The sequence below is a fragment of the Ascidiella aspersa genome, chromosome 4 (genome assembly GCF_963924565.1).
Source record: "Ascidiella aspersa chromosome 4, kaAscAspe10.2, whole genome shotgun sequence".
NCBI classification, from domain to species: domain Eukaryota; kingdom Metazoa; phylum Chordata; class Ascidiacea; order Phlebobranchia; family Ascidiidae; genus Ascidiella; species Ascidiella aspersa.
The window spans coordinates 4,398,046-4,415,448 of NC_139450.1; the positions used below are offsets into that span (position 1 = coordinate 4,398,046).

At 37.4% G+C, this 17,403-nt stretch overlaps 2 protein-coding genes across 2 annotated transcripts; one reads left to right on the forward strand and one right to left on the reverse strand.

Annotated features, from left to right (window-relative positions):
* Positions 1-716: 716 nt before the first annotated feature.
* LOC146146740 (very long chain fatty acid elongase 4-like) lies at positions 717-6,641 on the forward strand. Its single transcript, XM_083386660.1, has 6 exons — positions 717-881; positions 1,843-2,030; positions 2,736-2,816; positions 3,620-3,791; positions 4,386-4,513; positions 5,083-6,641. The coding sequence occupies exons 1-6, from the start codon at positions 818-820 to the stop codon at positions 5,284-5,286; spliced, it is 837 nt and encodes a 278-aa protein (XP_083242786.1). The 5' UTR covers positions 717-817; the 3' UTR covers positions 5,287-6,641.
* LOC146146741 (serine racemase-like) lies at positions 6,304-14,743 on the reverse strand. Its single transcript, XM_083387029.1, has 4 exons — positions 14,639-14,743; positions 14,369-14,451; positions 9,814-10,042; positions 6,304-8,921 (listed from the first exon to the last, which is right to left on the reverse strand). Exons 1-4 carry the CDS (start codon positions 14,741-14,743, stop codon positions 8,130-8,132), a joined length of 1,209 nt encoding a protein of 402 aa, XP_083243155.1. The 3' UTR covers positions 6,304-8,129.
* Between the last annotated feature and the right edge of the window lie 2,660 nt (positions 14,744-17,403).

Here is a 17,403-nt window from a genome sequence, read left to right on the forward strand (position 1 = left end):
TTCTCAATTTTTAGTATGTAATGCATTATGACATGCCAATGCTTTTAGTGTGAAGGCGCCGTGTAAAATGTTGACGTTTTCTATATGTTTCTACACAGCCTATAAAGTGCCATGTAGACTCATACTCTCTACAAAATGCAATTTCTGCCAAATTATTTAGCTAATGTAATTTTCTATACAGCTTCTCAATTTTGCCTTATATCGTGAGTAACGCCTGTCCAACTTTTAAAACAAGATTACCGCACTATATGCTGCGTTGGGCAGATATTTGATTTTATAATTACCGAATGGTAAACCTGCTTATAAGACTTTTAAGTGAGCGAAAATATTTCGTTAAAGTTTCGCATATTTTAAACTGATGCCAGCTGTTGTCTGAAAGTTAAAAAATTGTGATTTGAATGCTTACAGCTTAATATACGAAATGTTATGTTTTAACAGCAAAATAAACAGTCAGTAGCAATCGCCTAACGATCGTAGAAATTCAAGTGCTGTAAATTGCTTCTTTATATTTTTTTTCTCAATGCTTTTAGCGTGAAGGCGCCGTGTAATATTTTCACGTTTTTTGTGTCTATACACAATTAGCCTATATAGTGCCCTGTAGACTCGATCTTTCTACAAAATGCAATTTCTGCCAAATAATTTAGTTGATATATATATATATATATATATATATACAGTTTAATATACAAAATGTTATGTTTTAACAGCATAATAAACATTCAGTAGCAATCGCCTAACGATCGTAGAAATTCAAGTGCTGTAAATTGCTTGGTTTTCTACCTTGTTCATCAAGAGCCTAAATTCACGACTTGGAAAAATGACCACAAAGGCGTGGTCCTACTCTGTAGAACTGTACAACTCCGCCATAGACGATTATATAGGTAAGTTTACTTTTCATCTTACTGTTGAATGTTTGTTTTTTACCTTACTGTTGAATTAAAGTTTAAATCATGATGGCTGGATGTTGTAGTTTGGCGTTGAATGAATACCAAAGCCCAGAAGTATGTAGCATTCCGATGTTAAAAATGAACAAGGATTTATTCAAAACGTTACCAAGTGTTAGTATGTGCACTCGTTCGATACTAGGGTGTTTTTTCAGGCATAATATTGTGGTCCATCCAAGCGATTCTACCTAAACTGTAAATTTATCTAAAAGCAGTAGGTGGTTACTGTTGGTAACTATTTTTTTCCAACGCTAAAGCTAATTTTGACATAACAACTTGGAAAAATTAACAATAAACGATTAAATGTTATCTATTTTTTTAGTTTAGCATAGTAATGACGTCATTTTATATCGGAAAATGGACTGTATTTTACCGTATTTTTATTTTACTTTGTATCGTTAAAATATGTTGTCAAATACGCTACAGATCGGATCACGAAACTTTGGGCCAAAATATCGTGTATGTCAAGTATCCTTAATTCGTGTATCGAGTCCTAATTACAAGTAAAATATGATGCTTTGTCTGATTGACAAGCACTTTTCGCTTATCTTCTTAGACCAGCGCATCCAGTCTTTCAAGTGTACACTATTAAGTTATTGTCAATGTGTTGTTCCTGAAAACTGTTTTGTTTCTTGTTGTATAAATGTATATGATGACATGACAAAAGGTATTCTTCAGACTGCCACCTAATCAAAACGACCCCTTGTCTAATCACTTACTTTTCTCATATCTTCTTAGACCCGCACACTCAGTCTTGCAAGTGTACATTGAGTTCTTGTCAATGTGTTGTTACTGAAAACTGTTATGATACTTGTAGTATATGGTGACACGACAAAAGGTGTTCTTCAATCGTAAGACTGCCACCTAATCAACAGCCACTTTTCACTTATCTTCTTAGACCCGCGCACGCAGTCTTGGCCGTTGGTGTACAGTCCCGTCTATCCGCTGGCAATAGTGGCAGTGTACGTGTACTTATGCTGGAATGCTCGCACCCTCACCAAGAACTTACCCACCTACGACCTTAGACCACTGCTCATAGCTTACAACGCCGCCCTAGTTTTGCTGTCGCTGTATATGCTCTATGAGGTAAGGATGTTTCGTTTAAATGGCTTCTAAAGCATGGTATCTTAACCAAGGATTCGAGGACTGTTTTTTAACCCAAGGATTCGAGAAAAGGGGGTGTGGGGAAGCTAAATCAGACACTTAAAATGTATTACTGTAATTTATTCTTTGCCTAATTAAATGTAAATCTAACTCACATTTTTGTGTTGTGTTATTGTGTCATCAATTACTTGTATAAAAATAAAATTAGAATGGTTTTGTTATTTAAGCGATTCTAGAAGGAGTTGCGAGAATTGTTTGGTGATTTGAAAGGGGTGCAGCAAGGAAAAAGGTCTAACTCAAAAGGGTCACAAACAATAGAAAAAAGACACTACCGCTAATTGACCTTAAAGCGAAAAGACGACTGCAAAAACATAATACAGCGCAATTACATGACCACAAAATGAAACTATACCGAGATTACATTACCTTATAACATTATCGCCAAATGACACTTCCACAAAAATGAATAAAAACTTAAGACGAAAGGACTATTACAAAAAATACACACATGGAGAACTGACAGTTTTTAATTTTCCGAGAAATTAGACAGAAGTAAAACGACTTTAACACGGAATCACCACACGACAAATGACAATGTATAAAAAGACAATTCATAAAAAATGAAAAAAAAAATCTTCATGAAAAAAGTTTCGACCCATTTAACCAACCACCTAAATTTTTCCACAGTTTTTTGCCACTGCGTATTTGGCGGGTTACGATTGGAAATGTCAAAAGGTGGACTTCAGCAACGATGCTCTTCCAATGCGGGTAAGTTTAAGATAATCCTCAAAGCAAACAAGAAAACCAGCGTGGCCAAACTAGACGATTTTTTACTTTATGCGCCAGTAATAAAAACAATATATATTTACGACGTATTGTGGTAAGTTATGTGACATCCCCATGAGTGAATTGCTGTATATTCACATATTCACCTAAAGTTTTAGTTATGTATATGGGTACGACTGTAGAGTCGGACTCGGCGAAATTCCACATTTGTCGGGAGAATGACCCGACTTTATGTGTTTTTTTGCCACGAGTCAGACATTGGTTGTTTTTCACCGACTCCACAACCCTGCTTACCGGGTCTTAATTTTTTATTGCAAAACGTTTAATTTATGAGTTTAATGACTTGCCTTGGAATTGGCTTGGCTAAGTAAAGACCTAGGTCCTAGATTATTGGCCGATCGGACTTGACTTAGTATTGGTTAAAAATGACTTGGCTTGGACTTAACTAAGGGACAGTATGCACGGATCTGTAATTTAGCTAAATAATAATGAATCTCAAAGCAAAAAAGGTCGACTAAACCGACATCATCTTGACATTTCGATACGCACTTGTATCATCATCAGTTAATGCTTTAACTATCGAACGTCTTTCTGAAGGTGTGCTCGATTTAGACTTAACTTGTTTTAAAAAGCTTGGCTGGAAATTTAAGTCATTTTAAGAAGATCTGGCCAGGCCTTGATTGCTCAGTAAAAATGTCATTTTAAGAAGACCTGTTTAGGCCTTAATTGTTCCTTTTTAAGCCTGAACAGGCCTTGGTCGTTTAAACTTGCATTGTTGATTGCAGCTGGCAAGCGTGAACTGGCTCTACTACTTCTCCAAGTACATCGAGCTAGCAGAGACGCTGATGTTCGCCCTGCGCAAGAAGTACAACCAGATCTCCTTCCTTCACGTTTACCATCACTCGTCCATGATCATGCTTTGGTGGATAACGGTCAAGTACTTGGCCGGCGGCGTTAGTAAGTCGATAGCCGTTTTTTTGTTGTATTCAGACTTTTGTGAAACTTTATTTTGGACCTAATCTTTTTTCCATCGTTGAGTTTACGACAATATCAGTCGATTGCTAGTCTTACTCGTTTTCACCACGTTGCCGAATAGGCCATTTACAAACGTCTGGGCAACTACAACAGTCTAGACTTAAAATATCAATAGGTGAAACGGGTACCCTTTTATGTAACCTTTACAAAACTTGAAAAAGTACTCAGCAAATGTTTAATGATTCGCGGCCATTTGCAATACATTTTATCATAAAAGAAAAGCACTTCTATAGATAATTCTAGTTGTTTAATTCGGAGAATTAGAGCAATAAGCGGCTATTTCAAATTCTAACGTTATTTGTGAATTGCTTGTGTGCTCTAATTCTTATTATATAGTTCTAATCTAACTCGAGTTTAACTAAATGTAAATTTTATCGACTTAAAAGCATAGGCTATGCTAAAAAATAGCAATATATATTTTTTATATTTTGTATGCTTCAAATTACCTATAGATGATTTATTTTATTACAAAATCGGAAAAAAATGACTTTCTAAAATAGAAAAACGTGTTTTTAGCCTTCATGTTCGGCGGCGTTAACTGCACTGTGCACGTTGTAATGTACTGCTACTACCTGCTGTCCGCAATTGGGCCGCACATGAGGAAGTATCTGTGGTGGAAGAAATACATCACCGTCATTCAACTGGTAAGACTTACGTTCGAGTTATGGACCACTTTCTCACTAAAGGCCCCCTGGACGCCGAGTTTAGGGTGTCTAAGGTGTATTCTGGGCCCCTGGGCAGATATTTGGGGCGGTCAGACACCCCTAAATAATGATCATTTTTCACCCCGGCAAACTTGGTGCGCTGCGATTTTTAGAGTGTGTCATATCTTTGAAAATTGTGCCGCTAATCAACTGAAACTTTTATACATATCTTGCGTTGGCTTCGAGCAAACATACTTCTGCCAAAAATATAGATAAAATTTTAATATTTATGTTTTTGAAGGCTACCTACTTCTGTATGGACTTTAATATTCATTGTGCGTGTAACTATACAACCTCCAACTATTATCTTAAGATTTATTCGAAACATTCACAAAATGCTACCTATACTTCTGTGTGGGCTTTGATATTCATTCTACATCTAACTATACAGCCTCCAGCCAGTGCGGCGCAAAAGTAACGTTGTTTTTCGCAAAAAATCCTAATTTATTTAATTTTGCTGATTTTTCCGTCACCCATTTTCAACACTGTACATTATTTCCCACCCGCAGATCCAATTCATGTTCATCCTTTACATCTGTCCTTACATGCTGCTCACTGACTGCGACTTCTCAAAGTGGCACAGCAAGATCACCCTTATATACGGCATCAGTCTGACATCGCTATTCCTTAACTTCTACATGAAGACCTACGCCAAAGACAAGAAGCAACAATCGGGCGTTAAAAACACTGGCGCCTCTTTGAAAAGCGATTGATTACTGTTTTTAGGGATGTCCAATACTATCAGAGCAGAGCCGATACCCAATAAATGATAGCTGCTATCGTCTGATACTATGGTGGCGTCGTTTGTTAGACAAATGTATGTTAGCATTTCCGCCATTTTTCTGTTTGAAAATTCAACGTTTTCTACCTGGGAATTAAATAAGTTAGAAAGTTACAAATGAAGGTATGTAAATTTAAAAAGCTAAAGCTAATTAGGGCTTGATGAACATGGTTAAAATAGACGTTTCAATCCAGTTATTTTGTTGTTTTTGACCATATAGCAAAAACACAAGTGGTATGAAATCGAAAGGTCGCAGTTTGATCTCTAAAATATACGGGCATAGCAAGGGTTTCTGAGGTTTACTGATTTTATGACGTCATCTCTAAAATTTCCATGCCGACCATTGTCCTCGTGAAGCAAAACGTTGTTTGGGGGATCTGTGTTAAAAACAGTTACCCTGCGGTATCAGAATAACCTTTGAAATATTGGACATCCCTGTGGTTAATTCACAATTACATGTCAGTTTGCGTATTACCTCACAATCGGGGTCTTCTGTGACGCTACAATTTGCTTATTTAAAAAATGCTTTTCGCAAGTCGGTGTATAATACCTGTTTCAGTTTGCTTTATTTTTTTTGTAATTGCTTCCAGTTTTTAATGGTTCGTACAGAGGTCAGTCAAGTTAGTATTGGCTTTAGCGAATTTTAGGTTTATTAAGTGACACTGGCTTTTTGCGTTAATTAAATACCTGTAAAAAATGACTTACGATAAAGGTAATGCAGCATACCACACAGTTGTTTTTTCTATTTTAACGGCGTTTTCTATTATTTTTATTAGGCCAATGTTTTGTGCTAATTACTTGAAATGTTGTTAGACCAACCGGTTATTTATGAATATTTTTAACTCTTTAACAACGTAAAATATCACACACCAAGAGTGCATAATTATCATAGCAGCATATAATTATAGAAGCTTTTATTCTACTAAGTATTTTACGTTTTGGTGCAAAAAGATTACGTTTGTTATAAGAAAGAAATTTTGAAAAGCGTATAGGCCAGGGTATTTAAGTTTCACCACAATTGAACCGAAAACAGCAGATTCGCGAGGTCTTATTTGAAGCTTTAAAAATGTTATGTCGTCTGCTAACCCTGGCCCATACCAACCAAAATAAAAATTTTGAGAAGCCACCTTAAAAAAGTTCCCCCTGGTATAGGATATCTATACAAAGCTTTTAACATTTCTGCAAAAGCATTTGTACCGGTAACGATTTCTTAGATTATAGTTTACCTGTATTTTAATTGAAGTCGCAAATATGTTCCACTTTCGTGACTGAATTAAAGTGATTTAATTCTGCAAAAAAAGGTGATTAAATATTCTTGTATATTAGCAATTTTTTAGATGTTTTGACGATAAACGAAACAAGCAAAACAGATAGAACGGCAAACAACAATATTTTTTCCCTAAAATACGTTTTATAGAATTAAAACAGTGCAGGATGTCGTTAAATTATACTTTTTATATGATAATATATTACTTTAGACCTATTTTTTTTCTACGCTTGTAAAACTTGGTTTGAAGCTCACTTTACGAAAATGATATGTTCTAACTAATGTATTAAAATAGACACGTTTATCTGCCAACATTGGAAAAAAAGTTACGCATTTAATTTGCTTTAATTAGACCTAAAAATAACGAAGTAGTTTTGGTGATATTGTCTCTTCAATAATATCAACCTAGTCCAGGCGTTGCCAAACTTTTCAAGGCCCTGAAGACAATCGCGGGCCAGATTTAAAATTATGTCCAACTTTATAAAGTTAATTATCGTTAAGCAAAAAAATATGAATACCTATTCGATAAAAACTGTAGTAAGCTTCAACAAATTGTCACACAGTTTAAAATTTAGTTGGAATTGTATCCGACGACATTTCGACGGGGCTTTATTAAGGAATACTTTGAAAGCCCCCACAATTAACTCTGCGAACCGGATCTGGCGCCAAGGCCCTAGTTTGATGGCCCCTGCGTTAGTGAAATTAAAAAAAATGTATCCAAGAATTGCATATTTTGAAATCACACTTGTAGGCATTTTTCGAGTATTAAATATTTCCTAAAAAACGTCGTCAAATGGCGCCGGAAAGAATGTTAAAAGTCGGCTTCGGTGTCTAAATGCCTTCCTACCCCTCTATCCGTATATATAGTACCAGGAAATCAAAACAGGGCTTCTCAAGCGTGACTTTGTACCCCACTAAATTAAAAAAAAGGAGCATGATTTTCTGGAGTCGGATTTGGGACTCGGGACTGAGTAGGCCTACTTAAGACTCTGAGTACCGAGTCCGACGTGCGCAGTACGAGATTTCGAAAGTGCTAAGGCAGCAAATTGCAAATTGTAAAGGTGGAATAGCCTATGGTGTAATATTTTCCATCCAAGTTCTGTGGGTGGATGAATTGAGTGGATTAAATAATAGCCACCTTATTTTAAATAAGTAAATGGGTAAAATACAGGCTGTAGAGTGCTGACTCTGGGCTAAACGTAATCGCTAAACTCGGGGTTATTTTTTAAGCGGGAGTTATTTTTAACCGACTATATGTAACCTAATGCGGACCATACATTAGGAAAACCAACATAGTAACACATTTACTTATTGCATAGCCGTGTGTTAGGGGTGATTGTCAAGTAATTATATTCTTATTTGTAGAAAGTATGCTGAAAATATTTTTTAACTTTGTAAGTTTCTTAAAGCCAAAAATGTTTGAGAACCACTGGTTTAAACAAAAGCTTTCGCCGCTATAGAAAAATCCGCGTTTTTCACGGACCAAAAATATTCTCAGGCAACAGCCGCTAGGAGAAGAACTTGCAGAAGGAGTCCATGTCCACGTTTCCTCCGCACATCACGAGCCCAACGTGTCGCAACTTACCCTTTGCGACTTGAGCAAACGCCTCGCTCATAACAACAGCCACTGCGACTCCAGAAGTTGGCTCAATCACAAGCTTAGCTCGCTTCCAAATCATCTTCGTCGCTTCGATGATCTCCTCCTCACCAACTACGAAGGATGCTTCCACCATCTCTTCCATGATGTCCCAAGCGTTCTCCGCGATGTCACACTCCACTCCGTCCGCGATTGTGTCGAAGTTCCTCTTCACATCAGTCCTCTTTCCCTCCTTCATTGAGATGTGGAAGCCGCAAGCGTTGGCCGGCTCAGCTGCAAAAATCCGGATGCTGGGATTAAGGCTCTTCGCTGCGATCGCGACGCCTCCCATAAACGCTCCTTCTCCAACAGGGATCACAAGAGCCTCCAGCTCCGGATGCTCCCGGATCATTTCCACAGCGATCGTTCCGTACCCGGATAGATAAGCCGGGTGTCTTGCCGGAGTCATGAAGACAGCTCCTCTCTCTTTGCAAACCGCCTCCACCAAATCAACGAGATCTTGTTCTGTGTCTCCTCCCTGGAGGACTTCTCCTCCATAGCTCCTGATGGCTTTTCTCTTGCATCTTCCGGCGCTCGGAGGAACAACGATCACGCTCTTTACACCTCGGACTTGACAGGCCTTGGCGAGAGCTTGTCCGTGATTTCCGCAGCTGTAGGTAACTGTGCACTTAAGGTCCGCTTCTTTCTCCATCAGCAGTTCAACCTATGAAATTTCGAAGACTACAGACTTGAAAGTTGTTAGTTAGTCGCGGAATAATTATCAAAACCCATACAGAAGTACACCGGATGTCCTCGGAAAGGCTTACCGAAATTAGTCGGCCTAATCAGGAAAAACAAAAGGACCAACTTTGTGGAATAAAACACAGATAAAAACAGTTTCTTAAACCCACTGATTTTAACGTAATCTCTAAATATTCAATGCCGATCCTGATCCACACAAACCTAAACGTTTTTAAGGATTCGCGTGAAAAAAGATCAAGAGTCCATGCCTTCAATTCACCTACAGCTCTATAGTTATCCTAATTCGCCCCAGTCCACCCCTGACCCCAGACAACGGTCCAACAACTGTGACAGCAGAACGGCTTGGGCCTAACAGCGGCACGCGATGCTCCATACCCTCTCCCTACGACTTTAGATGTTATTTGGACGATTTAGAACTTATTTCGACACAGGCAATTATAATATTGTTATAGATATTTATGTTATTTTATTAAACATATGGGAATCTTGAAAATAAAAGTTAAATTAAAAAGGTCCACATCATCTTAATAAATGACGTTCTATATGCATTTCTATCATAATCATTTCATTTTCAAGCTACAAAAAATCCGTGCATAGTTTAAAGGAAAAAACAAAACTTTCTATTTTGCTTAACACCAGCTTTTTGAAGTTATTTTTATTGTGAAGTCAAATTAATCGACACGATCTTAATAAAGACGTTTCGAAACGCACTTGTTTTATCATCAGTTCATTTTCAAGCAACAATTACGGATCCGTGCGTAGTGTAGGCTACCTAACTATTGGAATCTTAAGGAAACAAAGCTGTCTATTTTGCTTTGAAAACACCAGCTTTGAGTTAATGAACAGCATTTTACCGCGTTGGTGTTTCCTCTGTACTTGAAACTTCCAGTCGTCTGCAAGTTTTCCGCCTTCAAATGAACCGTGAAACCAGAGCGCCGGTTGAGAGTCGAACACTGAACCATCGGAGTTTGGACGATGAAAGGCCCGATGCGCCGCCCTGCTTCTAATACGTCATCAAAGTCGATACAGAACCGTTTGCTGTTTACATCTGGCTGCGATTTCAAGCCGTTGTGGGTTGCAGAACTGTAGGATATTTAACGTATACAGGCAATCAAGGTGCGGGCTAATTTTTGATTTTTAAGATGTTCTTTATAATTTGCCAAGCTTGAGAAGTGAACTTTATCGAATAAAAATAGCAAGCAAAGGTGTTAAATCTTAAAATATCCAATTGCCAGGTGAAGGGCATCATCAGTTTTACTTGATTTGAATTAATCTTTATAAATTGTGCTTTTTTAAATGAAAATGTCAAAGTCTGTTTAATGCGCATTCCATAAACAAGTTGTAACTTGCAAAAAATGGCAAAGCCAATTGAAACGTTTTGTTAAAAAGGATCACAGAATGAAAAGTTTGGGAAACCCTAGGTTAGGTTATAACAAGCAAGAAAATGCCTTACTTAAAAAAAGGCAGTTTAAGACAGTACTCCGCAAGCTTTTGTCACTTGCGCTACGGGGTTAAAATTCTTGGCGGCACACTTACAAAAACATACCCAAAACGACGGTAAACACATAGGCTATTATGCAATGCAGCCGACGGCAAATGGATTGTTTATCATTAAGTGCACCAAAGGCGTAAAGTTCTGACCTACTATAATCCTCAAAACCCTTTTTTTCGGCCACCAAACATTCGCTATTGTTTGTGTTTGTTCATTGGAATGTACAAGACTTATGCGCACGTATTGTGAACAACAATTAAATTTAGGAGCATAATGGTTGGAGGTTGTAGTAAGACGTAATAAGAATATCAAAGCCCATACAGAAGTAGGTAGCATTTTGAACGTTTCGAATAACTCTTTATTCATAATTAAATTTAACGTTTAAAAATCCGGGCAAAACACAGTATCACACTTTTGTCAAAGGAACATCTACTTAGCCTTAACAGGAACTGACGGTGCCGGTTTAGGCCTTTTTTTTCGGGTTTTTAAATTGAGCAGTGATCTACACGCAGAATCCTACTGTCAATGGAAAACAAACATACATTTTCGCAGCAGTAAAGATCACTACTAAAACATGAAAAACAGTTCTAAACTTTAAAATGCCAACCTCGGTCTTGTATGAAAGGCTGTGTATTGTCTTCAGCAGTATTTATATAAATAGTTGAACATGTTGTGCATACGAGCTCACACAAAAAAAACTCACATTTCTGGAATCTTTTCGCAGCTCATCGTCTAAGAGGGGAATCCCCAGGAAATGAAACGGGTTGAGCAGATCAAGCTATTAAAAAACGTAAAACCAAAGAAACGACTTTTTGAACAAATTATATTTGCTGCCAAATACCTGCAAAAGCTTATGTTAAGTTTGACAAAACGGCCTGTCAAATGTGAAAAAAACGCTCGTCATTACGTCACGTTACATGACGTTTATTTAAAATACCTAAACCGTGAGGACATAATGGTTGGAGATTTTTCAGTGTTTTCGGGGGACCGTTCACTTTTTTTAGGAAAAGAAAAAACCTCTTAAAAATTGTAGTAGGAACATCGAAGCCCATATAGAGGTAGGTAACATTTGAAAGTTTCGAATATCTTTTTGATTATTTTCAACTACCTAAACCTCCAAAAATTATGCCCCCAAATTCTTAAAAATCGTTCTTAAAATGGTAGCCCACATTTAAATATTCCTTATGTTATGTTGAACCGTTCTAAATCACAAGGTATTGTCTAAGTCTGACACAAAAAACGTTTGCAAAGTGACTTAATTAAAATTAAAAAAAATACATAAGTAAACATAGTTTACCAACACTTACAAACCAATTAACAGAAATTATTCTCTTCGAAAATACCGTCACTCTAATTACGTCTCATAAATATCAAAAACACGTGACCTGATATCGAATACATCTGTTTTGTTACGGTCAGTTTCCTTCTTTTCGTATCCTGCTGGCGAACAATAACATCGCATTGCACACACAAATTTTACACTTTTGCCGGAATGCATAACAAACAGGGATGGATTAAGGGGAGCACCATGCCAGACACCCCAAATACAATGACCGTAACACTTTGAGATGGCTAAATTTCTGTAAAATTCCTCGCGGAAATAATCCAATTTTATTGCTTGCATTTGTTCAGCAATGAATGACACCGTTGGCCACGTGCGCGACACGCAAACAGAAAAACACACGACAAAGACAATTGCAAACACTAACGTTGAAAGGCAGGTGTCTATACAGACGAAATAATTAGCGTGGCGTTTGTAAACCTTAAATGAGCCCTTATAAGAATTCAAAGGGGACAGAAACACATATTTCCGAACAAAAACATATTTACAACTAACAAGTCACTTGGAACCAGTGTTGTAATGACTTGTCCTGACTTAAGTTGTTTGACCTAAATGACTTGACAATACTTAAGTGTTTTGGACAAATGACTTGACTTGGACTTGCAAATGACTTGGGATTAAATTAGGTGTTTTTTATTAAAATTTATCTCAAATTTTGCGCATTAAACACTTTAGTGCTGCATATTGCGTTTGCGTTATTTTTTAGTTAAACTGTTGCTTATATTCGGACGAGTTTACTAATTTTAATAGTTTAACAATTTAGTTATATGTCAATGGCATGACTTGAATTTGACTTGCTCTCAAAATGACTTGACTTGGACTCGAATTGTTTTGTTTTTTTTGCAGAAGACTTGACTTGGAGTTATGACTTGACTGGGACTTAAGTTATTTCAAAATGACTTTTTTAAAACACTGCTTGGAACACCAACGGTAACATTATATTAATGCTTTGATTTTGGCGTATGGAGAAGATTACCTATTCAGTTTAGAAATGTTTGAAAAAACTCTGTTGGCTCACCAAAGTTAATTGCGTGAGGAATAAAATTTCGACAGGGAAATTGTTCCAGAAAACATCCGAGCTTGATGCTTTTAAATCCTATTTTTGGCGTAGCCCGAATTCCTAACAGGACCCAGGGCAACTCGTCTGCCAGTTTGCTGCCTGCATTCGTGCCATTCAAACGCTTTTTTAATGCCGGTGAAAGCGTTCGATGAGACCGTTGGCTTGAGGATGGTAAGATCTAGTGCAGTGGTTCTCAACCTTTTATGCTTCGTGGCCCCCTTTAAAAGGATCCCAACCCTCGTGGCCCCCATGCTTTTAAAATATTTAGCATTGTTTCTACGTGTTTTTTCCTTGTTTTACTTCTCCACGTTAATACGAAATACAGCCATTAACCAACGAATCAATGCACTTAGTTTCTCCAAAATTTAATATATCACTTATTTTAATTTAAGTTAATATATTTAGTCATTACAAAGCTTGATGGTGGGAAGGTATTTGTTTATATTCGGCTCTGTTTTGTACTGAGCCAAGCGAACATTCGTCGAAATGATTGTTGGTTTTTCGGTTATAATGAATTACTATGACTTGACATAATCTAGCTTAATATTGGCCTAAAATGACCTTGAGTAACCTTACAGCGTACCTTATGCGTTTTACTATGGAATGTTTCTTTTGCAACTTAACGCTCCTTAAGGGAATTGCGAAACCTCTCGCCCAATGGCATTTGACGGACACTTAATGATTTATCGGCAAGCAATCGACCTGCCGCCCGAAAAACGCTGACGCCTCATGGATATTGGATGGATACATATAAAGCAGCACAGTGTGTGGGGCAAAAATTTTGAACTTGAACTAGTAAGAGTATTTCATTTGAAACACCGCTTCTTGAAGCAGAAAAAGACTAGACACCCTGAGTAGGCAAACTATCAACTTAAATAACTTAAAACTGTTACCTCACAGCGATAAATCGACTTTATATAAAACATAAACAAATAACTATTTACAACGAATCAGTAATGACACTACGATAAAAAGATTAATCGCTTCCCGCCAGCGAGGCTCGTTATAACTTGATTGCTTTGGCCATGTGTTCATTAATCAATTTAAACAACTCACTTTGTACTAAGTTCACGGTTTTTTTGCAAAGTAAAATCAGTAAAGTTATGCCATTAACAGTGCAGTTACAACGTCTCCCATTACCTAAGCTTCGGGTTTTTAGCTTAACGAATCCCTAACACTTCCAGTATAAAGCAACGCTTCTTTGGTGAACAACTTTCAAAGTTCAGAGTTATGCTATCTGCCGTTGTACTATCCACTTAGCCTTAGGCTTTAGAACTATTTCTCCAATATTTACTTTTAAAAACCACGCACTATGTAAGTCGGGTTACCTCAATCAAACGACTGTATTCACACAAAGATGCTAGGTGTTCGTTTTCTCGGTTAAATATTAAAGGCACAATGCAAAGATAAATTAGCGGACCCTGTCTACCTATCAGTAGGCTGCATTCGCAAACTACATAACTGCAAAGGCACACCTGCCTTAAGGTAAGGCTTTACTTTTCCAAACTAGCCTACCAGAACGCTAGGTAATAAACTGTCTGACATGGTTCATTGGCGGAACGCTCTTTCTGAAGAAGTGCTGGATTTCTTGTGCTCAGCTATTATGGTACAAATTGCTTTAAATTGATAAACTGCAAAACAATTAGGCAACGGGTCACCAAAATCGTTTTCATAAAGAGCCGGATAACTCTAAATACTAAAGGTCGCGGGCCAAACATTGCAAGACTGATTTCTTTTAACCCTATAGGACACAGGACAACCCGGCTTAAGTCATTTTAAAATCACTTGCTCCTTTATAGCGTTGTACTTGTTTATTTCTGGAGGATCTTCCAATAAATCGATCAAGTGATGATCCAAGGCGGATATGACGAGGCAGTACTTATGTTTCATCGCACGTAATTTTTCCTAAGTGAAACTGCGCATCGGACTGTTGAAACCATACTCAAGGTTGCTCGACGGCCTCGACCCAAAACGTCGGAAGCTTTAGAGAAACGGCGCTTTGCATACTTGAATGTTTATTTTCAAACATTAAACTTGTTGAAAGCTGAATAATTAGTTTCTTGGATCGTGGTCGCCAAATGTAATTGCACGCTACATGACAACGGTTGCAGACACAAAACACACGAAAACAGTGGTTGCAGACACAAAACACACGAAAACAGTGCAAACAAGTATGTAAAAAGGACACGCTTCGGTTAACACGCTACAGGGGCTACAAACCCAAGTTTTTGAGACAATGACTTAAAACAAGTAAAGTCATTGAAACAGAGTAACTTTAAGTGCACTTAAGTCAAGTCATGTACTTACGACATTACAACACTTGTACCAACTGCTACTTTGGCAAACGACTTTATAGAAATAAAAACACATGAATCTGTTTGGTCAGTTAAAAATGAGGCTTTACTATTAAGAATTACAATATCGTCTCTGGTGTTCATTATTCAATTCAAACAACTCACTTTGTACTAAGTCCAATGCTACTTTAATAACGCTTGCTAGTTTTTGCAAGTAGCTTGAAATAGTTTTTGCAACGTAAAATCAGTAAGGTTATGCTATTAGCAGTTACAACGTCTCCCATTACCTATAATCTTTAGGTTTTTAACTTAACGAATTCCAAACACCTCCAGTATAAAGCAACGCTTTTTGGTGAACAACTTTCAAAGTTCCGAGCTATGCTATCATCCCTTATACTATCTACTTAGCCTTAGGCTTTAGAACTATTTATCCAATATATATTTACTTTTAAAAACCACGCACTGTAAGTCGGTTACCTTAATCAAACGACTGTATGCACACAAAGATGCTAGGTGTTCGTTTTTACGGTTATATAATTAGGCAAAACGCAAAGATAAATCAGCGGACCCTGTCTACCTATCAGTAGGCTGCATTCGCAAACTACATAACTGCAAAGGCACACCTGCCTTAAGGTAAGGATTTACTTTCCCAAACTAGCCTACCAGAACGCTAGGTAATAAACTGTCTGACATGGTTCGTTGGCGGAACGCTCTTTCTGAAGAAGTACTGGTTTTCTTGTGCTCAGCGATTATGGCACAAATCGCTTTAAATTGATAAACTGCAAAACAATTAAGCAACGGGTCACCAAAATCGTTTTCATAAAGAGCCGGATAACTCTAAATACTAAAGGTCGCGGGCCAAACATTGCAAGACTGATTTCTTTTAACCCTATAGGACACAGGACAACCCGGTATACTACCTTTTAATTTATTCAAATAAAACAAAAGTATGTACTACGTTAGTCTACTCTAGACTCTAGATTTTTTTACTTGCAGCACACCAACTAAGGTATAAGAATTTGGCGACACACCTACGAAATGTATGACGATCCACAATAGACAACCATAAGTAAATAGTGTGGGCTGCCAGAGAAAAATGAGCGCTTTATGCTTAAACGCGCCGAAAACTTGGTGTATTACATTCCTTTGTCTTCTGATTTTGCGGTTTTCCTAAAATATCTTAAGACGGCCAAATGGCATCCAGTCATAAGACCCAACCCAATTAGAACAACATCTACGTCTGAATAAAAACAGCTAGGAATAAGATCAAATAGGACTAATACATAATATTAGTTATACGGACTAAATAAGGCCTATACACATGTTTTACCAAACCTCAAACACGTGAAACCAGTTTTATTAAGGAAGCTTTGCAATCATGACTAACATATCGACTTTCAGTCCGTATGTTTCCTTTGTAAAACAGGAAGCAAGCAAAATCACACACTTGCAAATAAACTGTGAACTAAGTAGGCTATACCTTACACAAAAATTCTCTAATGTTGAAATGTATCAACTGAGAAGTCAAAATGGGTCAAAATGGGTCAAAATACAGCTGTGAGTCTTTTAGCGGGTACGATACAACAGCCTAGTATCTGTGAAAAAGGCGAAAATATCGTCATGGCGAATTATACGCTTTTCGAAGCATTTCCGAAACAAGCGCATATACATCATTGAAAAATGACCAAGCCTATAGTTCAGTGGTTCTCAACCTTTTTTAGAGCCAGAGCCGCATTTCAAACCTAAGGTTTGCAAGGAGCCGCATAAAAAACAACAGTAGGCATATAATTAAAAAACATTAAAATAGCAACAAGAAAATAACAAATATACATCACGCTAGCCTAGGCTAACTAATTAACAGTGTTTGCCATAACTTGTCGATCAGGACTAAATATATTGTGACGAAACAACCCCCAAAATTATGAGCCGAACGGATGTACCCGATAACATTTGTACTTCGTATTCAGGATCCTTGCTGATCAAATTCATTAATTCTTGATTCCTCTTACTTCCTTTGTTGCAGTTCTGCTACTGCTAACTATTTTTCACTCCGTTAGTGAGAGCCGCAACATGTACAGTTGAGAGCCGCATGCGGCTCTGAGAGCCGCGGTTGAGAATCACTGCTATAGTTCCTATTTCTTGCTGCAAATTTCATTTTCAAATTAAAATATTCACGAGCCTACAAACCAAAATACATCCTCGGGGCAACAACCGCCTCAACCATTTGTTGTGCACAATTTAACATATAAAATCGAG

Bases quoted from the DNA above. Each gene is read 5' to 3' on its own strand.
- LOC146146741 (XM_083387029.1), bottom strand. From the start codon at position 14,743: ATGAAACATAAGTACTGCCTCGTCATATCCGCCTTGGATCATCACTTG. The intron at 14,452-14,638 runs GTGATTTTAAAA...GTACCATAATAG, and splicing joins ACAACGCTATAAAGGAGCAA to CTGAGCACAAGAAATCCAGC. The intron at 10,043-14,368 runs GTAGGCTAGTTT...AATATCCTACAG, and splicing joins GTTTATTACCTAGCGTTCTG to TTCTGCAACCCACAACGGCT.
- LOC146146740 (XM_083386660.1), top strand. From the start codon at position 818: ATGACCACAAAGGCGTGGTCCTACTCTGTAGAACTGTACAACTCCGCC. The intron at 2,031-2,735 runs GTAAGGATGTTT...ATTTTTCCACAG, and splicing joins CGCTGTATATGCTCTATGAG to TTTTTTGCCACTGCGTATTT. The intron at 4,514-5,082 runs GTAAGACTTACG...TCCCACCCGCAG, and splicing joins ACATCACCGTCATTCAACTG to ATCCAATTCATGTTCATCCT.